Here is a 22286-nt window from a genome sequence, read left to right as displayed (position 1 = left end):
TTATAACACACTACTATTGACATATAAAGTACTAAATGACCTTGTGCCAGACCTGTGTTTTTTGTTTGTTTGTTTGTTTGTTTGTTTATGATGCGCCACAATACTGAAGGCTACATGAGGGAACAGAGCTTCTCTTCCAAAGCACTGCAGTTTTCCAATTATTGTTCAGGATTCAGACACAGTCTCTATTTAAGTTTAGGCTGAAAACATTTTTTAGTGAAGTTTTTCTGATTTTTTTTCTAGGTAAAGGAACAGATCTGAGGTGTTAATGGGTATAGAGTGTTTTGGTGAACTGGGGTGTTTAGATGTCAGCACATTGACTCTTAGGTTTGTTGGCTTTCTTTCTTTCTTTCTTTCTTTCTTTTGAGGCAAGATGAAAGCAGAACTTCTGGTGTCATTGGTTTATGAAAACAAAGAGCTTTATGACAAACGCGACTACAAAAATCTCGATATTTCTTCTCCTTCTGTGTGTCAGAAGCATAAATGTACACAAGCGCCACCTTGTGTACCGGAGTATTTCTGTTATTCATTGAAGCATCTAATATCACGGAGTGAATTTGCACTTTCATTCTGCTGAAAATCTGCTGAAAATCTCCTGGATATAAACTTCGATAAACGTCCCGGTTTGTACGAGCTGACCTGTCAGATAAAGACGCTCTTTTAGCGAATTTAAGCGTTTTACTGAGAAAATAAATTATTATTTTATAAATTTTTATTTACTATAAAATTATTTTATTATTTTAAGTGTTCAGATGAGATAAATGTGTAATTAGTATAATATTATTTATCTTGTTAAACAGACTGAAGGAAAAATAATCATCTGTCATTCAGAGATGTTTATTCATTTGATGCTACTGACTGTTTACTTTATGGAACCTCAATCAGGTAACACACCCTGTGTGTGTGTGTGTGTGTTTCTGGGTGTGTCTGTGTGTGTTTCTGGGTGTGTCTGTGTGTGTGTCTGTGTTGGTCTGTGCGTGTGTGTCTGTGTGTGTGTGTCTGTGTGTTTGTCTGCGTGTCTATATTTGCGTGCGTGTTTGTATGTGTGTCTGTGTGCGTGTGTTTGTGTCTGTGTGTGTCTGTGTGTCTCTGTGTGTGTCTGCGTGTGTGCGTGTGTGTGTGTGTGTGTGTGTTTGTGTCTGTGTTGGTCTGTGTGTGTCTGTGTGTGTTTGTGTGTGTCTGTGCGTGTGTGTGTCTGTGTGTGGGTGTGTCTGTGAGTATGGAGTGTATGTGTGTGTGTCTGCGTGTGTGCGTGTGTGTCTGTGTGTGTGTGTGTGCGTGTGTGTCTCTGTGTGTGTCTGTGTGTGTTTGTGTGTGTCTGCGCGTGTGTGTGTCTGTATGTGTGCCTGTGTGTGTGCGTGTATGAAGTGTGTGTGAATGAAGTGTGTGTCTGCGTGTTTGTATGTGTGTCTGTGTGTGTGTGTATATGAAATGATTCTGCGGACAATATTAAAAAGGAATGGCAAATTATATTTGTCGTAATACAAAGCCTGACAAAACTGAAATGTAATCGCAATTTCCTTTTTAGATGGTTTCCAATGTCTGCACATAAACCTGTCAATCATTGTTGGGGGCAGGATTATATTATGGGGCGTTTTTATATCTGGAAGTGACATCATTCACGGTCATGTGCCTCGTGGTCAGTGAACAGGACAGAACACGTGTGAATTATTTCTCTACCGATTACCTCTTACTGTAAAGACATATAATTTTAGACAAGTTACTTCCATAACATGCACAGTAACACTTTATTTTAGGGTCATTTAACTAGTTGCTTATTAGCATGAATACTAATAGAATATTGTCTATTTATTAGTACTTATTAAGCACATATTAATGCCTTATTCTGCATTACCTTATTCTACATTCTTAATTGTACCCAATACTTGCAATAAAAACTTAATAACTACCTTACCATCTAAAGTAAATTAGTAGTGTTACCACATGCACAGATAAAAAACACACTCACTCCACCTGAAATGAAAAAAAAAATTCCATAAATCATTTAAATGTGTGTGTGGGGGACTTTCAATATTAGTTTCACAAAATACACAATTATTCACCTCAAGAGTGAATTTTAAGAAATTTTAAGTTAACTTTCCTAGCCTTTGGAGGAAGAGGAGTAAATAGATACATTTTCCTTTTTTTTTTATTTCTAACGTATCAAATTATTTCAACACATATCCTCTTTTAATAGGGTTTTGGAAAATGCTTGTAAAAGAGCTTTCTAAGTACTGAGAAGGCCTTGGAGTTCTCTATCTTTAACCATTAGTTACCAATAGACAATATACCGCTTTGTAGCATGAGAGAGGAAGGGCCCTGATCATTCATTATATTGTGATTTTATAGACATGATTCAAACACAGAGACTGAAGGAAGGAAAACATCCTCAATCATTGGCTAGATGTACAACGACTGATCATCTCCTGATCAGGAGAATCTTACCCTTACTGAGGTCTGCATAGAGTTGTTTATGAGCCAACTCGTCTCCAGCTCATTCTGACCCTCTAATATTTTAAACAAACAATCTCTGGTAATAAAAATTTCTAGTCACAACCAACTTCTGGTCCTGCACACAGAACGTCAGAACTTCACAAACAGCTTCTTAGTAAAAATGTCCATCACAATACCAAAAATAATGACTATTTTGCATGAAGGACTTTAACCATTTTAATTTTAAACACCATTTATAATGTTGAAATCAATCCTCTTTTGTAATGTATTGACACTTTTTCTTCCATATGAATTTAAAATTTGGTCTATATATTAATATAATCATATGTGTTGATGGGTAAGGAGAAGGCTGGGTAAAAGATCCTGGATAAACTATCCATCTTAGACAGAAGGATCCTTCCAGAAATTGTAAGATGTCTCTGTAGCCATCTGTTTAAAATTAATTTACATTTATCTAAATTATCCATATATTTTTGTCCATTATTTCTTTATCTTTATAAATAATGATTCCCAAATACTTTACTTCCTTCTTAATTTGAATGTTGTATAAAGACTTTAGTGGGCAGTTATGTAGTTAACATCTCACATACGACTAGATTCAACATTAAACCTGAATCTTTAGAAATTTGTTTAACAGAATGCAGAGCTAATGGTATTTGATGTTCATTTTTTAGATATAAAGTTGTCATCTGCACACTGCGTTATTATTTGTCTATCTAACACATTTAGCCCTTCAATATCATTATTTTCTATCAGTATGGATAGCAGTTCTGCAACGAGGATGAGCTGCCGCAATCTTTACAAATTCCTCTTTAAACAGTGATGTTCTTCCTCTAAAGGACTGAGCCTGACCTTCATTTCTGTCTTCATGATCCCTATAGAGATGCACTAATGAGTCTTCTACATATTTCTTTATGAAATTAATAAAACACACGGAGTTAAAGTGTAAAATAAAATCTGCACATATCCTGTTTGGGCCAAAGGTTGACTGTGAATGACGTCACTGCAGATACTGTACAAACCCATAATATAATCCCACACCCCCAGCAATGATTGACAGGGTTACGTGCAGATATTGGAAACGCAAATATAAAGGGAATTGTGATTTTGTTTAAGTTTTGGCAGGCGGAAGTGAAATAGCAAATTGGGAATTGCTATTGAGATTATTGCTATTGACGGTTTGAATTATGTGGCTGTTTTTACAACTACAAGTAGGAAACGTTTTCAACGTTTCACTGCTCATCTGAGTAACTTCTTTAGCCTGAGGGAATTTGGCAGGACGTTAGAAAGAAGTCCAGTTGGTATATTGATATGAATCCAGGCTCAACTACCAAACTCTGAGTGATACGTACATTTAGTTAGAACATTTCTGGAGTGACACATGGGAACTTAAATATCTTTAAATAGAAATTCTTCATTGTGAAAAATGACATACGCCACCACTTGGCAACATGCTGCAGATGTACAAAGCACATAGAAATGTATAAAACGGATGCATTAAACTGGCAGTACGCTCAGAGAGGCTCAGAAACAGCATCTGCAAATTCTTCCGCATACTTGAAACAAGACATGAAACAGTGCAAACAGACAATACAATACACTTCCTGGTGGGGAAATTCTTATTTACAATACTTCCTATAGCCCTTGAAGACAGCATAACTACTTGGCAGAGCATTTTATATATTTTACTTCAGTTCTAACTGTCGGTTTTAATATTAACAGTCTTAATCTCACTGTGTTTATGTAAGTTGTTCTTAATGAGAATTCATAATGTTAAAGTAATATAAATACAGGTTACCCTACAACCTCTATTTCCTCTTCCGATGTCCTTTTTTTATCCCATGTGGCACCATCAAACATGTAACAGTTCAAGTTACAGACTCACATTTTCCCCATTCAGATGTTTGATTATAATTTTTTGTAAACTTTTGTAAACAAAATATGTATTTTAGTAAATTCATTTAGTTGAGTTATATCTATTTTACATCATTACTATGTTAACTGTTCACAGTTAACTATTTACTTCTTATGTTTATTGATTGATGTTATTTTCTGTTATAAGAGCCATGAGGGCTCCCTCTGCTGGCCTGCAGAGGATTTGCTGCACGTTATCATCAGGACTCTAATTCCCACTATCCATTGCACCACCAACTCAGTACACCTGTTTCCTGTTTGTAATCACCTGGTCTATTTAAGCTCTCTCAGAACTCTCTTATGACGCGAAGTATTGTTAGCCTGTCTGCATACTGAGCGTATTTCTCTGTTCTGTTTATTGCCTCGTTTTTGACCCTGCCTGTTTTTCGTGTTTGTTATTGTTTGCTACCTGCCCTGACCTACGCCTGGATTATCGACGACTGCTTTTGGATTTCCTTTGTTGTTGGTGTTTTGACCCTTGCCTGTTTTTGGATTTTGCAAATAAATCTGCATTTGGATCTACGGGTTTCATGCTTATGACAGAATACTTCGCCCGACAAGATCCAGCAGTTTATTTCATCCACCCTGGTTTCATCACTGCATCAGCCATAAACCAACAACTAAATCCAGCATTCCCAGTAAGTCTTCCGGCACCTTTTTTGACTACTCATCTAGGATTCAGCAGTGATATTTCCCCGTTTCGTCTGGTGTGTTCCCGTACCCCGACATGTACTGATACAGCGGCATACAAATCCAAGTGTTGCCCCCCTCCTCTGAGGAAGAATGGTGGGACAGGTTGGAGGACTTGATGTCCCTCCGCCAACAAGGATGAGCAATGAGTTGTTTTGCCCAATTATTCTGGACATGTGCGGCTGGTTTGAACCTCAGCGATGAAGAATTAAAGTTGTACTTAAATGACTGTCTGGATGAACTTTTGTCTCAAGCAGAGACACAGAGCTTACAAATTTTGGACTTTTGGGGGTTTGTGAGTAATTTAGAAAGCCGAAGCCAATGGAACTTATGGGAAACCCTGGATGGAAAAACCATTGACAGCATGGCCGTCACTAGGCCGGTCTCTGCTCCTAAAACAGCCGCTGTCACGCCTGCCCCTACTCCCAAAGTGGCCGCCAACATGCCTGTCACAGATCATAAAATAGCCGCTCCTTTGCCTGAACCCTTGTCTAGGAGGGCTATCAGAAGAAAACGCTTCGCAAGCAAGACTGCTGTGTCTGCACCTACCCTTAAAATGGCTACCGTCTTACCTGCACCTGTTTTCAAGAGGGCTACTACTGTATCTGCACCAGTGGTTGATAGAGCCACTGTCCTGACAACACCTGTCCCTCAGAGGGCCGTTACCATCCCCACACCTGTTGTCAAGATTGCTGCCATTCCTGCATCCCAACCACTTCCCGAAATGGCTGCCTCACCTATCTCTCCTGCTCCTGCAATGCCACGACTACTAGTGTCTAGTCTACTGGATCCCCAGATAACGTCTGCATGAGTGACTAAGAGTCAAAATCTAGTTTTGTCAAGTTCAGTGATCCCCAGGGCCACCGAGGTATGTTCTCTCAGTCCCATGCCTCCTGTACTTGCTATGGCACCGCGGCATGCTTGCTGCCCTTCTGTTTCACCGGGCAGTTCCCAAATCCGCGACTCTGAACCATCTGCCTCTCCCGAGCCACCTGATTCATCTTCCACCAGACCCCCTGACTCGTATGAATCACCTGACTCGTATGAATCACCCGAACCTGCTGAGGCACTCGAACCTGCTGAGGCACCTGAAGCACCCGAACCTGCTGAGGCACCTGAACCTGCCGGAGCAAATGAATCACCTGAACCTGCTGGAGTAAATGAATCACCTGAACCTGCTGGAACAAATGAATCACCTGAACCTGCTGGAGCACCTGAACCGACCGAACCATTTGAATTGTCTGAAGCACCTGAACCTGCTGAAGCACCTGAACCAGCTGGAGTAAATGAATCACCTGAACCAGCTGGAGTAAATGAATCACCTGAACCTGCTGGAGTAAATGAATCACCTGAACCTGCTGGAGTAAATGAATCACCTGAACCTGCTGGAGCACCTGAACCGACCGAACCATTTGAATCTGCTGAAGCACCTGAATCTGCTGAAGCACCTGAACCGGCTGGAGCAAATGAATCACCTGAACCTGCTGGAGCAAAGGAATCACCTGAACCTGCTGGAGTAAATGAATCACCTGAACCGGCTGAATCACCTGAACCTGCTGGAGTAAATGAAGCACCTGAACCTACTGGAGCAAATGAATCACCTGAACCGGCTGAATCACCTGAACCTGCTGGAATAAATGAATCACCTGAACCTGCTGGAGCACCTGAACCGACCGAACCATTTGAATCTGCTGAAGCACCTGAATCTGCTGAATCACCTGAACCTGCTGGAGCAAATGAATCACCTGAACCTGCTGGAGCAAAGGAATCACCTGAACCTGCTGGAGTAAATGAATCACCTGAACCGGCTGGAGTAAATGAAGCACCTGAACATGGTGAAGCTAATGAATCAACTGAATCATCTATAGTAACTGGAGCACCTGAATCAACCATATCCTCTATGTCCGCATCACCTTTGAGCCATGCAGGGTCCACCTCTTGTTCTTCTGCTTCACAGGAAATCCCACACTCTCATGAACCAGAGTCCCCCGAACACTTAGTCACAGCTGGAAGGTTCGAACCTGGGTCACTAACCATGCACAACTTCCAAGGTCTCAATGTCTCATCAAAAACAGTCGACCCTGAACTATTTGCTTCATCTAAGATGGCCAACTATGAACTCTCATACCTGGCCTCCAGTCCTGCTCTGGTCGCTGGCTCTGCCTGCGGCACCGCCCTGGCCTCCAGTCCTGCTCTGGTCGCTGGCTCTGCCTGCGGCACCGCCCTGGCCTCCAGTCCTGCTCTGGTCGCTGGCTCTGCCTGCGGCACCGCCCTGGCCTCCAGTCCTGCTCTGGTCGCTGGCTCTGCCTGCGGCACCGCCCTGGCCTCCAGTCCTGCTCTGGTCGCTGGCTCTGCCTGCGGCACCGCCCTGGCCTCCAGTCCTGCTCTGGTCGCTGGCTCTGCCTGCGGCACCGCCCTGGCCTCCAGTCCTGCTCTGGTCGCTGGCTCTGCCTGCGGCACCGCCCTGGCCTCCAGTCCTGCTCTGGTCGCTGGCTCTGCCTGCGGCACCGCCCTGGCCTCCAGTCCTGCTCTGGTCGCTGGCTCTGCCTGCGGCACCGCCCTGGCCTCCAGTCCTGCTCTGGTCGCTGGCTCTGCCTGCGGCACCGCCCTGGCCTCCAGTCCTGCTCTGGTCGCTGGCTCTGCCTGCGGCACCGCCCTGGCCTCCAGTCCTGCTCTGGTCGCTGGCTCTGCCTGCGGCACCGCCCTGGCCTCCAGTCCTGCTCTGGTCGCTGGCGCCGCATGCTGTACCGCCCTGGCCTTCAGCTTCGCCGGCTCGGCCCTGCCCTCTGGCGCCACATGGAGCTGGCCCGCCTTCCCGCCCCCTGTTCCGCCTCCACTCCACCACCCTCCGGATCTATGTTGGAGTGTCTGGAATCCACTCCTAGGGGGGGCTCTGTTATGAGAGCCATGAGGGCTCCCTCTGCTGGCCTGCAGAGGATTTGCTGCACCTTATCATCAGGACTCTAATTCCCACTATCCATTGCACCACCAACTCAGTACACCTGTTTCCTGTTTGTAATCACCTGGTCTATTTAAGCTCTCTCAGAACTCTCTTACGACGCGAAGTATTGTTAGCCTGTCTGCATACCGAGCGTATTTCTCTGTTCTGTTTATTGCCTCATTTTTGACCCTGCCTGTTTTTCGTGTTTGTGATTGTTTGCTACCTGCCCTGACCTATGCCTGGATTATCGAATACTGCTTTTGGATTTCCTTTGTTGTTGCTGTTTGCCTGGTGTTTTGACCCTTGCCTGTTTTTGGATTTTGCAAATAAACCTGCATTTGGATCTACCGGTTTCATGCTTATGACATTTTCAATATTTAATAGGCTATATAGCTAATACAACATCATTCATCCACCAGAACAGTGGGACTCTAAGTGCCTGTTGGAAACTACTAACATGTATTTAACTTTAATGTTTGCCATGAATGACCTGTATTCCTTTAACATGACCTTAAATATTTTTTTTTTTGTAACTCATAAATATGATTTTTTTTTTCTGACACAAATAAGTAAAAACTTGATTCTATGTTCAGAAATAAGGTACACAATTAAATAAAGTCAGTATTGTATATTTAAATATAGTGATATTTTGTATTTGCTCTTTCTTTCACCACAATACAGAGAGTTTAGAGGTTATTGGTCCAGAAGCTCCTCTTGTTGCTGTAGCTGGTGAAGATCTGGTTCTGCCCTGTTTTATCAAACCCAACACCAGTGCTGTGGACATGACAGTGGAGTGGTTCAAACTCGATGTAAAGGACTCATTAGTGCATCTCTATAGGGATCATGAAGACAAAAATGAAGGTCAGGCTCAGTACTACAGAGGAAGAACTTCACTGTTTAAAGAGGAGCTACAGAAAGGCAACACTTCACTCAAACTCTCAAATCTCAGAGTCTCTGATGAAGGAGAATATAAGTGTCTTGTTCAGGACAAATCCTTGTACGATGACATCACTGTGAAGGTCATTGTAGAGGGTAAGATCAATTTCTGTGATGAATTTTTCACAAAATTTCAGAAAAACTAAATTTTGCTTTGTCTTGTTTTTAATTTTTAGTGTTGAACCTCAGTTGGGAAGATTTCATTACTGTTGTTTAATTATTATTGGTGTTTTCTTTTCGAATTTAGATTAGATTAGATTCAGCTTTATTGTCTTTACACATGTACAAGTACAAGGCAACAAAATGCAGTTTAGGTCTAACCAGAGTGCAATAGTAGCAAGTGCATGGTATACAGTTTTTACAGGATTTAAATAAGGTGGTGATATGGAAGTGATTTACATATGTGTGTGTACTATAAACATAATATACAGATATACATAAGGATATGTGCTGTAACAAAATATATGGCTATTACTATAAACAGTAATTTACAGATATGTATGTACTATGAATATAATATACAGATGAATATATATGTGCTATGAATATAATATACAGATGTCTATTACTATAAACTAAAATTTACAGAAGGGTATGTGCTATAAACAATATATTATTACTATAACCGAAATATGCCGGGGGATATGTACTATGAACATAATATAATATATTTTTGTTACTATGAATAGAAATCAGGTGGGTTTATACAATGTAAGGCAATGGTGAGCAGCAACGCAAAAAAAGAAGAGCAAGTGTGCAAATGAGCAGTTTTATGTAACAGTCCATTAGTGCAATAACAAATTGTGGGGTGAGAAATGAGCAAAAGTGATCATACGTTTTTGTGTAGACAGTCCATTAGTGCAATAACGAGGTGTGTGTGGGTGTGTGGGGTGGAAGTTGGCAGTAGAATGAAGGACAGTAAGATCAGCGAGGGGCAGAGTTCAATAAAGAGACAGCTCAAGGAAAAAAGCTGTTTTTTAGACGGCTGGTCCATAGACACCTGAAACGGCTGCCGGAGGGCAGAAGTGAGAACAGTTTATGGGCGGGATGAGAGGAGTCCTTAAGAATGCTGCGAGCAGTTCACCAGGATATCCGAGGAGAGCTGATTTTTCTTTAGTGTCCTCAGGAAAAAGAGGCGCTGGTGAGCCTTCTTGACCAGGCTGGAGGTGTTGGTAGTCCAGGACAGGTCCGCCGAGATGTGGATCCCCAGGAACTTGAAGCTAGAAACACACTCAACAGCCATCCCATTGATGTGGATATTGTCGTGTGTGCCTCCTGTCTCTTTCCTGAAGTCCACAATGAGATCCTTTGTTTTGGAGGTGTTAAGGAGCAGGTTATTGCATCATGTGGCTAGGTACTGGATCTCCTCCCTGTAGGCAGTCTCATCATTGTTGGTGATGAGACTGATCACTGTATTGCCATCTGCAAACTTGATGATGGAGTTAGATCCATTCACAGGCCTTTATGTTTATGTTTATTATGTTTGTGTATTACTGTCTGTTTGTATCATTAAAAGTTTATATTATTTTTTTCTTTATTAACTGTAGTTCAGGGAAGCCACCCAGTGATAATGATGGAGAGTTTTGATAACTCAGGAGGGATTAATCTAGTGTGTGAGTCCAGAGGCTGGTACCCTGAACCTGATGTTCTGTGGCTGGACAGAGAAGGAGTCACTCTGACTGCTGAAGATACACAGATACACAAAGACACTGACGGCTTCAGTGTGAAAAGCCACATTACAGTTTATGATTATAGCGACTCTAACAGGTTTTACTGCAGACTTCAGCAACAACATCACATGCTGGAGACAGAGATTATCATCAATAGTAAGTGTTTGTGAATATAAAACTTTTACACTTAAGTTAGATTGTTACATTCTACTGTAATAATTACAGATTAATGGTAATAAATAATGACACATGGACTTGATGAACACCATTTACGCATCTGAACTTACATGTTATTTTTATTTTATCTATTAACAATAACTGCAACACTGTTGTGTGTAATAATACACCTTGTACCTATAAATTAGTTGAATGGTTTAAAATATCTGATGTGTTAAATGTGGGTTTATTTTAGGTAAAGTCTTTGAAGCATGGAAGTGGATTGTTGGGATTTCAGTTTCAGCATGTCTTATTGCTGTTGGATTGATCGTAACTGCAGTTTGTCAACAAAAAGGTAAAATTTAATTAACTTTATTTAATAACACCACAACATTAAGTTATACTGCAGATTGTAAAAAAGCCATTTTAGACTTAACATAATTAATTGAGAGAGAACTTTTTACACTGTGCATTAATATACAATAGATATAAAAAGACTTTCGTCCTCATTGTGAAATTGTAAAAGTATAAAAATTAAGTAAAAACAAATAGAAATATTTTATGGAAAATACATAAATACCAAAAAAGTTACAAGAACCAATTTGTATAGGTTTTATAATTGGGGATGTGGCTGTCTTCAGAATTAACCAATCACCTTCAATCTCATTTTAAAAAGTAATTATCATACAGCTGTCATCAATTAAATTATTAATCAGAATAATTTAATTGATGACAGCTGTTTGATAATGTATGATTTTTTTCACATCACTAAGAACAGGATTTCTCTCCAAAAATGTGTAAATTTTCAAGACAAAATCTTACCAAGGAAGCTGCTAAGAGACATGCAGCAACATTAATGGAGCTGCAGGAATATATGAGAAGTACTGATTACCGTATTTTCCGCACTATAAAGCGCACCGGATTATAAGGCGCAGTCTCAATTACGGGGTCTATTTCTGTACTTAACCGATACATAAGGTGCACGCTAAAATATACGGTCTACAAAAAAGGTAACGGAAGCAAAACAGTGAGTTTAGTTGAATTTAACAATACACACATTATTTTTTAATCAATCTTCTCCCAAAAATCCATCAAAGTCCTCATCTACTGTGTCATCTTAACTTGGCGCAGTTCATTTTCTTGCTTCCTCCACTTCCGAACCATAGATTCATTGATGTTGAAATCTTTCGCAGCTGCTCTATTCCCATTTACAACCGCGTAACTGATAGCCTGTAGTTTGAATTGTGCCTCCTAAGCATGTGTCTTCACTGGTGCCATTTTCGGGGGTCCTTAGACAAACAAATGTTGTCTTCTTCTTCTGATTTTTATTGGTGGATGGCAAACCAACTTAAGGTGCATTTACCGCCACCTACTGGACTGGAGTGTGGAGCGCATAATGGTTGGGAAGAAACAAATCTTGTTTTGCAACATACCGGTAGTATACCTATCGGAGGCGTGGCGGAGGTAAGTGTACGTACTGTACGTATGTTCTCTGATTGCAGTTCTCTGATTATCACTGCCAGCGTACGTAGTGTATGTATTACGTCCCTGTGTCAGCGGGAAATGATCCGACAGTCAATCAAGCGGAGTGCTTACCAAAGTCGCACAACAACATGTTTACAGATTTTTGGAACTCAGTGCAAACATAAGGCGCACCGGATTATTAGGCACACGGACGATTTTTGAGAAAATTTAAGGCTTTTAGGTGCACCTTATAGTGCGGAAAATACGGTACTCTCTTAATGGTTTATTTTAGTTTATCTTTTTACATCACATCACAAATCTGTCATTTTAACTGGGGTGTATAGACTTTCTATTCCCATCATATTTGCAGAAAATTACAATCCACAATCTGCAGACATTGTAATGCCAGATGTCCAGTAGAGGACATAAGAGGACATAAAATGATGATATTGTATGCACAAGTAAATGCTGCTAAAAATAAATCACTTCTAAACAGAGCAGAGGAACAGATCAAATCTTCTCGTAAAAAAATGGAAGGAATTCTTTAATAATTCTTTTATTAATATTTTGCAAAATTTTCTAACATTTACTAATTTACTGTATGTCACTTGCTACACATTTTATAGCTTAACCACAACATAGCCACCAATCTGTCAGTCACTTGTGTAATCTGCAATATTTTGTGTTGTAATCATTTTAGATTCGTTTATATATAAAATTTCCACAAAATATTTCAAACCAAATTTGTTTCATCAAATCTTTTTTATCCACAGAGATGCAGAAGCAGTCCAAAGGTGAGAGAGAATTTCTTTGCGCTTTTAAAATCATACCTATGATGTAACTGAGCAAATTATAGATAGAACATCAATGAAACAATCAACAGACTAAAGACTCCAACAGACAGACAATTAAAATATGTTAAATAGTGAGAGGTGTCTTTAGTTATGTTTTCACCCTGAATAAATGTAATCACAAAGGTATCTGGAAAGTTTGTTAGGTTGTTTAGGCTGCTGTAGTGATGTAGGTCTCACACAAAAAAGTGTTTAAAATGGGTTTAAGACAATGTTAACTGTTTACTGATATTTTACAGATAGGGTGTGTGTGTGGTCAGAAGTAAACAAATGACTGAGACGGACTATTATTCTTACTGATGACTAAATGATCACTAAACACAGACATCTGCCATTTTATCAGGGGTGTACACACTTTTTATTTCCATTGTATTAGCAAAAAATTACAATCCATAATCTACAGCCATTGTAATGGAAGATGATCCACTAGAGCAGGGGTCTTCAATCTTATACACAAAGGTCTGGTGTGGCTGCAGTCTTTCAAAGCAGACAAATAAGAGGCATTGCTTGATATCTGAGACTGGATATGAGCTGATTAAAGTTGAGTCAGTTGTGTCTGAAATCCTGCAGCCACATCAACACTTTGTAAGTAAGATTGAAGAGCCCTGCACTAGAGGACACAAAATACAGATATAAGTGTGATGGTAGTTTATATACAGATAAACGCTGCTACAAATAAATCACTACCAAACTGAACAGAGAAACAGATCAAATCTACTCAAAATATTACTGGAAATTCATTCATTCATTTTCTACCGCTTATCCGAACTACCTCGGGTCACGGGGAGCCTGTGCCTATCTCAGGCGTCATCGGGCATCAAGGCAGGATACACCCTGGACGGAGTGCCAACCCATCGCAGGGCACACACACACTCATTCACTCACGCAATCACACACTAGGGACAATTTTCTAGATATTACTGGAAATGAATTATTTAATTTCATTAAATTTATTAAGCATTTGGTATATCAGAACAATATTATAGGAATCTGGAATGACATTCCATTAATGTTTATAAATCAATTTATTATATAAAAGAAAGAAAGAAAGAAAGAATGGTATTTGAAGACACCTGCATAGTGCTTTTATAATACATAGCATGAATGTTTTATAAAGCAGTGCTGAAACATTTGTCAAACTTCTGTCAAAATGTCTAGAATAAAATTAGATTTTAAAAGGAAGATAGAACAATGATTATTATAATAAGTTGACTGATCTGAGATGAGTTTTTACAAACTGAAAATTCTTGACACTTGGAGAATATAGACTGTAATGAATATAAATTTGATTAACACTTTAGTTCTAGATCATTAAAATGATTTGTATGGCAGATATTGTCAGCACTTCCTGGTTTGCTGCACCACTTCCAGGCCGGCGACCATCTTGGATTTGCACTTCCAGGGCGGCGGCCATTTTAGGTGTCAGGCACTATAAAAGGACGCTGCTTTACCATGGTCCCTTGCCAGCTTGCTCTGTGATTCATCCAGCCTTGTTCCTGGTCTGCCCTGCCTGGTTTGACTCGGTTTGTTTTTGGTTTCTGTGTTTTGCCTGCCCTGTATTACTCTGCCTGCCTGTGTACCGGATTATTGGACTGTTCCTCATTCTGTGTTTCTACCTGCCCTGTATTACCCTGCCTGCCTGTGTACCGGATTTTTGGAGTTTACTACGCTGAGTGTTTGCCTGCCTTGCCTGATTATTGTGTTGAGCTCATTAAAGACTAATTATTTACATTGGCGTCCTGCATTTGAGTCCTCCCTTCCGGCCAATCCTGACAGTACCATCTGGACAGTTATGGACTCAGCAGGCGCACCAGACCTGAGGACCCACCTTGGAAACCTGGCTCAGACCACCGCTGCCCATGAGAAGCAGATATCTGTCCTGACGAAGGCCACCAATGAACTTATCAACCGGCTCAGCGCCCTCTTCGGTTCAGTCACGTCGGCACCAGGGACTCTCAGGACCTTTCCAGCTCCTCATGTATCAACTCCAGCCCGGGAGCCACATCTGCCTCACCCTGAGCGTTTCAGAGAACCGGGGAATGTGGCGGCCGTTCCTCATGCAATGTGCAGTCATATTTGAGTTGCAACCCTCTGTGTTCCCATCTGATCGCGCCAAGGTGGCTTATGTTATCTCGCTGCTGACCGGCAAGGCCAGACGGTGGGCAACCGCCGAGTGGGAACGTCAGTCATCTCTCTGCCTTTCCTATGAAGCGTTCAGCAGAGAGCTTTGCAAGATTTTTGACTCTACCACTCCCCGACTGGATGCCGCTTGGTCACTCTTTGAGACATCTCAGGGCAATCACTCCGTAGCTGAATATGCGGTGGATTTTCGGACAGCTGCGGTGGATAGTGAATGGGGCGCTGTGGCCTTGTATGTTGCCTTCTACAGGGGTTTGGCTAATGAGGTCAAGGATGAGCTCAGCGCTCGCGAACTACCTCCAGAACTGGACGATCTGATCACTCTGGCTACTCGTGTTGACCAACGTATCCGAGAGCACCGCTCCGAAAGGGTTTCCCGCCGCTCATGGTATCCCAGCACCCGTCCTCCCACTCCAAGCTCCCCACCAAGTTCTTCATTACAGGGGACAGCCTCTGGAAGTTTCTGTCCTGTTCAGGCCATGGAAATCGTCCGGCGACACCTTTCGCCTACGGAGAAGGAAAGACGGTGTTCCCAGGGATTTTGCCTCTACTGCGGGCAGGCTGGTCACATCTCTCGCATCTCTGTTAACCATCAAGACCATTACCTGGCAGCCTTCATTGACTCTCTGGAGCAGATTCCGAGTTTCTGAATGAGGAATTGGCCAACCAACTGGGCATCAAGACTGAGCCATTGTTGTCGGTTCTCCAAGTCCGGGCGCTGGATGGTCACGCTTTACATATGGTCTCACGTCGAACCCAACCGGTACACCTGACGGTTGCCGAACATCACGAGTGGATTCCTGATAATTCCATCGCCTCAAGCGCCCATAATGCTGGGGTTCCCCTGGCTTCAGAAACACAATCCCCACCTGGACTGGACCAGTGGCCACATTTGGACTGGGGTACACACTGCCACATTCACTGCCTTGACCCGAAACCCCAGACTCAGCATCCAGTCGCTGAAGAACCTCCACCAGACCTCAATTCTGTGCCCCGGGACTACCATGACCTGGGAGTTGTCTTCAGCAAGACCAGAGCCTCGGTCCTCCCTCCTCATTGGCCCTATGACTGCGCCATTGACCTCCTGCCTGGAACTACTCCCCCTGTGGTCGTCTTTACCACCTGACCGGACCCGAGAAAGAGGCCATGACCCAGTACATCCAGGATTCTCTCAAGGCCGGCATCATTCATCCCTCTTCATCTCCAGCGGGGGCAGGATTTTTCTTTGTGGGAAAAAAGGATGGTTCACTCCGCCCTTGTATTGATTACAGAGGGCTTAACGCCATTATCATTAAGAACCGGTACCCCCTGCCTCTCTTGACCTCTGCCTTTGAACTCCTTCAGGGAGCTACCATTTTCTCAAAATTGGACCTATGTAATGCCTACCACCTTATCTGTATTTGGGAGGGAGACGAGTGGAAGACAGCTTTCAATACCCCTTCAGGTCACTATGAATATCTGGTCATGCCATTTGGCCTAACCAATGCGCCGGCGTTCTTCCAGGCCTTGGTCAACGATGTCCTGCGAGACCTTCTGAACAAATTTGTCTTCGTTTACTTGGACGATATTCTGATCTTTTCCCGCTCCTTGGAGGAACACAGAAATCATGTTCGAGTCATGCTCCAACGCCTCCTTGAGAACCATCTGTATGTGAAAGCAGAGAAATGTGAATTCCACACCACCAGTACCACCTTTTTGGGCTTCATTCTCTCACCCGGTAGCATACAGATGGACTCCAACCGGGTTAAGGCAGTGAGGGAATGGCCTACCCCAGAGAACAGAAAGCAGCTTCAGTGCTTCCTGGGGTTTGCGAATTTTTATCACAAGTTCATCAGGGGCTTCAGCACAGTTGCTGCCCCCTACATCGGCTAACCTCCACACTTCAAGCCTTCAGCTGGAATCCTGAGGCTGAGCGAGTGTTCACCAGACTCAAGAACCTCTTCACGACAGCCCCCATCCTGGCTCTCCCTGACCCAGACCGGCAATTTATTGTGGAGGTGGATGCATCTGATGTCGGCGTGGGGGCCATTCTGTCTCAGCGATCCACCAAAGACAACCGGCTCCATCCCTGTGCCTTCTTCTCTAGGCACCTCAGTCCAGCTGAACGGAAATATCCTATAGGCGAACGGGAACTCTTGGCCGTCAAGTTGGCCCTGGAGGAATGGCGCCACTGGTTGGAGGGTGCTGGGCAGCCCTTTCTAGTCTGGACGGACCACCGGAATCTTGAATATCTTTGCTCGGCCAAGCGTCTGAATTCCAGGCAAGCCTGTTGGGGCCTTTTCTTTGGGCATTTTAATTTCACCCTGTCATACCGCCCAGGATCCAAGAATGCCAAGCCGGACGCTCTATCACGGCAGTTCACCATGGAGGATGATGGAGAACCTGTCGTGGAGCATATACTTCCTTCCTCCGTCATGGTCTGAGCCCTTCACCTGGACATTGAAAGGAGGGTCCAGCAGGCCAGCTCCAGTCCCCCAGTTCCAGAGGGCTGTCCAGAGGGAAGGTTGTTCGTTCCTGACCATCTACGCTCCCAAGTCCTCCAATGGTGCCATAGCTCTCACCTGTCCTGTCACCCTGGCTCGGCCCGCACCTTGACAGTCCTCCAGCAACGCTTCTGGTGGCCTAAGCTAAGGAAGGATGTCCGTGAGTTCGTGGCGGCATGTCCTGTCTGCGCTCAGCATAAGACACCCCGGGGTTCCCCAGACGGTTTGCTCCATCCTGTTCCTGTCCCCAGACGGCCCTGGTCTCATGTCTCCATAGACTTTGTTACGGGCTTACCCCCATCTGCTGGGTTCACCACCATCCTCTCTGTGGTGGATCGATTTTCCATGATGGCCCATTTTATTGCCTTAACTTCCATCAGCCAAGGAAACAGCCATGCTCATGCTCCAGCATGTCTTTCGCCTGCATGGCCTCACACGCAACATTGTATTTGATCGTGCACCTCAGTTCACCTCTAACTTCTGGAGAGAGTTTTGCCAGCTCCTGGGGGTCACCATCAGCCTGTCTTCTGGGTTCCACCCTCAGTCTAACGGACAAACTCAGCGGCTAAACCAGGAACGAGAGAAAGAACTTCACATCCTCTGCGCCAAAGAACCTACGTCCACTGGCGCTGCCGACGTGTCTGGAGAAAGAGAAATTCACCCTAGCTTCCATGTCTCCAGACTCAAGCCAGTTCAAGCCTGCTCGCTGGTTGGTGTTGGATAACTTTTCCTGACAGTGAATGAAATTATCTTTTAAAATGTTAATATTTTTGTCAAATGAAATTTTGTTAGAAGAAACTATTATATGTGATGTAATATTCAGTAAGTAATATTTCCCCTGTATGCAATTTAGTGGATTACATTATTTTGTAAAATAATATTATAATAATATAATTTACAAATAATTCAGAGCTGAACTGAGCAAAGGAATCAACTTAAATCTGGTTTCTACACACATAATTCTTGAATAGAAAATAATAATGTATTAAACAGTATTTATCAAGTATCTAAGTAGATCTCTAATATTAATATTTTTCTCTTTTCAGAACTGCAGAGACTGAGTGTGGAATATGGTAATTACACCATTTATGTTTTGGATTAGTTAGATAGGTGTATCTCACAGAGATGATGTGAAATTTTTTTGTGAAAATTTAGGATTTTCTGTGAGTGTAATATATACAGTTCCCTCCAAATGTGTCGGGTTGTAAAGTCAATTGTATTTTGCTCTACACTGAACACTGGTTTGAGATTAACATGTGAACATGCAACAATAGATCAGATTTTCAGCCTCCTGACATTTACAGCTAGATGTGTTAAACAACTCAGAAAATGGCACCTTTTGTCTGAACCTGTGTCTTTTCAAGTGATATAAATGATTGAAATGTGACTGATACTTGTTTATAAGCATTGGGTTTAGCCAGTGCAACAATTTGGGAGGATCTGTAAAAAAAGAAAGAAATGTGACGATGGTAGTTGATGACAAACATCACAAACAACCTCCAAATCAAATCCAAAACACACTGCCAGCAAAATACTGGACTTAATCAGGGGGAAAAGTGGAAGGTTTTATATTGGCCAAGTCAAAAACCAAACCTTAGCAAACTGAGCAACATTTCACCTCCATTTCACACCTAAACTAACAATAACTGAAAGAAGCTGCCATACAATTATTAAAAGCATCACAAAATAAAAATGCAGCAAATGAATAAAAAATGAAAATTTCAGTAATTTTTGTACATTAGTGTATATATTATGATGTGTGTTTAATGTTACTTTATTTGGACTATAATGTCATTAAACTACATGTTTTCACAGAGTTATTAAAGAAGAAGCAGTATGCAGGTAAGAATAATTCTTTACAGTTAAAGGCCCCAGATTAAAACCATCTTAACTGTAATAATACAGCACTGAACTACCCACTTTTAGGGCTTTTGTTGCCCCACATTGCTTCCACATGCTCCTCTGCTTTCAGGTGCGAATCCACACAGGATGCAAAACAAACATAGAGACAGAGACATAAGCAGGTCAAAGTCACAGCACAAACCTCATAACACAAGCAGGTAGCAACAAGTAGCCAAAGTACAATAATAGTCCACCAGCTCAGGTCTTTAATCCACGATGGTCACTGTCCATAAACAGGAAATAATACACACACAGGAAATAATCCACGGGAAAAATGGGAGAGCAAAAATAGAAAAAACCCCAAAAACAAACAAAAAAACAAACAGAAAAAGCACCAGAGCCGAAAACCAAAACAAAGTGCAGCAGCAAAAAGAGCACGACTGATGTCCACAAAAACAGGTGAAACAAAAAGGAAAAGTAACTCCAACCTGGCAAAAGTCCACTTGGGCAAACAGCAGCGAGTCCCTGAGAAATAACTAGAACAGGAGGACGGTGAGAAAACTCACAGATCACGACGTAACTGGAGAGAGATCATCTGGTGAAAATCACGCAGAAACACGTAAATAGCGCTGTCTGGGATTCAAAGGCTGCTGACCGGTAAGTGACGTCGCCAATGACCGCCGCAAACTGGAACTCCGGAGGAATCCGCTGACATCAAGTCAATATTTACATCTATTTTTTCAGTGTTCACTAATTCACATTCAATATTTCAGTGTTTCAGCATAGAAAAGTCAAGTTTATCGTCCGTGTTACTCAGTGTTAGGTAAAGACAATCGAGCCTGGAGCATGTTGTACAGTTTTGTGTCCTGACATTAAATAAACACCAAATTACAGACTTGGAGTAAATCACTGTTCTTTCCCCTTCACTGTTTAGCTTTATGATTGGATTGAATTCAGCTTCACTGGATGATGATTTAATATTTTTACCTGTTTACTCATATCACACTGTGTGTTTCTCTCAGTGGATGTGACTCTGGATCCTGATTCAGCTCATCCATATCTCATCCTGTCTGCTGATGGAAAACAAGTGACACGTGGAGACACACGACAGAATCTCCCTGATTTACCACAGAGGTTTAAATTTTTTGGTGTTCTGGGAAAGCAGAGTTACTCCTCAGGGAGATTTTATTATGAGGTGCAGGTCAGAGGGAAAACTGACTGGATATTAGGAGTCGTGAGAGAGAACATTGACAGGAAGGAGTGGATTACACAGTGTCCTCAGAATGGATTCTGGACTGTGATCCTGAGGAATGAGAATCAGTACAGTGCTTATGATATTCCCCCTGTTCCCCTCACACTGAGAGAGAAGGTGGAGGTTGTGGGGGTGTTTGTGGATTATGAGGAGGGTCTGGTCTCCTTTTATGATGTGAAGTCCAGATCTCATATCTACTCTTTCACTGGTCAGTCTTTCACTGAGAAACTCTATCCATACTTCTGTCCATATTTAAACAAAAAAGGTAAAAATTCAGCACCACTGATCATCTCTTCTGTATTTAAGACTGAATGAATTTTCACCTCACAAATTTAATCATCTATTAAATGTTGAGAATAAATAAGAAACATTTTACTTTTTTTAGTTACATTTTAAAAACATTTTAAAAACTTTCCCTTTTAAAATGCTGTACATATTTTAATACCTGGTTTTAATTGTAATCCTAAAGTCTGTTATGATTATATGACATTATGAATGTGGAACTTTGTCATTACAAATCACATATAAATAAAGATAATTTACAGGTTTCTTTGAGTTTTACTGCAGAATTTAATTTGATCAATAAAATGTATAAAGTTCAGCTGCTGATGTCTGTGTAGATAAAAACAAACAAAACTCTTTCTCTTTAAAACTTCATCAAAACACAAACACAACCAGATTCATATTTTATTTAGAAATAAAAATCTCAGGTTAAAATCTCTTTATCAGCATTAATAAGCTCATGTCTAAAAGGATGGACAGAAGAGGGAGCTTCATTAATATTCATAGTGTAAGTGCTACCTGATTGGTCAGTGAAATGTTTTGACGTTTTGTGTTGATGCACGTGACCGTTCTTCTTGAGATCACATTATATTTGTCACGCAGAAAAAACTTATGTTTTTCAAATCTTTTTATTGAGGAAGTATCACAAACAGTCATGTACAAGCAGTTTAGAGGTATTCCCCTTAAACTTTTGTTATTTTAGAACACAATAAAACAGTGAGTAAAGAAAAAAGGCATATACAGGAGACAGAAAACACACGCAGTAAAAAATAAATAAATAAATAAATCAATCACATGGTAGAGTTTGTAGCGATTTAAAATAGTCCATGAAAGAGCACCAGAAAAACACCAGAAATAGTCCATGAAATTTTTCAGAGTTACCCCTGGATGAAAACTTTATCTTTTCCAGTTTAAGCAATGACATCACATTCTGGAGCCACACAGAAACTGAAGGTGCTTTAGAGGCTTTCCAGAGAAGTAAAATGCACCGTCTAGCCACAAGTGACGTAAATGTCAATATATCAGCCAGAGCAGGGTCAGTTAACACAGAGTTAACTGGGAATCCAAATACAGCTAAGAAGGGATCCATATGAACCTGAATTCTAAGAACTTTGGAAAGAATCGCGGAATACTGGCTCCAGAAGTTGTGAAGTTTAGGGCAGGGGAAAAACATGTGACCAAGATTACATGGGGTACCGTGACACTGCTCAC

General features: G+C 41.7%; 1 protein-coding gene across 1 annotated transcript; it reads left to right on the top strand.

Moving 5' to 3' along the window:
• The first annotated feature begins 548 nt into the window (after positions 1-548).
• LOC132848852 (butyrophilin subfamily 1 member A1-like) lies at positions 549-21236 on the top strand. The gene is made up of 9 exons (XM_060874902.1): positions 549-623; positions 801-885; positions 8681-9031; positions 10483-10761; positions 11018-11116; positions 12999-13019; positions 18745-18771; positions 19514-19540; positions 20563-21236. The coding sequence occupies exons 2-9, from the start codon at positions 834-836 to the stop codon at positions 21105-21107; spliced, it is 1401 nt and encodes a 466-aa protein (XP_060730885.1). The 5' UTR covers positions 549-623; positions 801-833; the 3' UTR covers positions 21108-21236.
• Positions 21237-22286: the final 1050 nt, after the last annotated feature.

The sequence above is a fragment of the Tachysurus vachellii genome, chromosome 7 (assembly GCF_030014155.1).
Source record: "Tachysurus vachellii isolate PV-2020 chromosome 7, HZAU_Pvac_v1, whole genome shotgun sequence".
Taxonomy (NCBI): Eukaryota; Metazoa; Chordata; class Actinopteri; order Siluriformes; family Bagridae; genus Tachysurus; species Tachysurus vachellii.
This window is presented reverse-complemented; position numbering and strand designations above follow the sequence as displayed.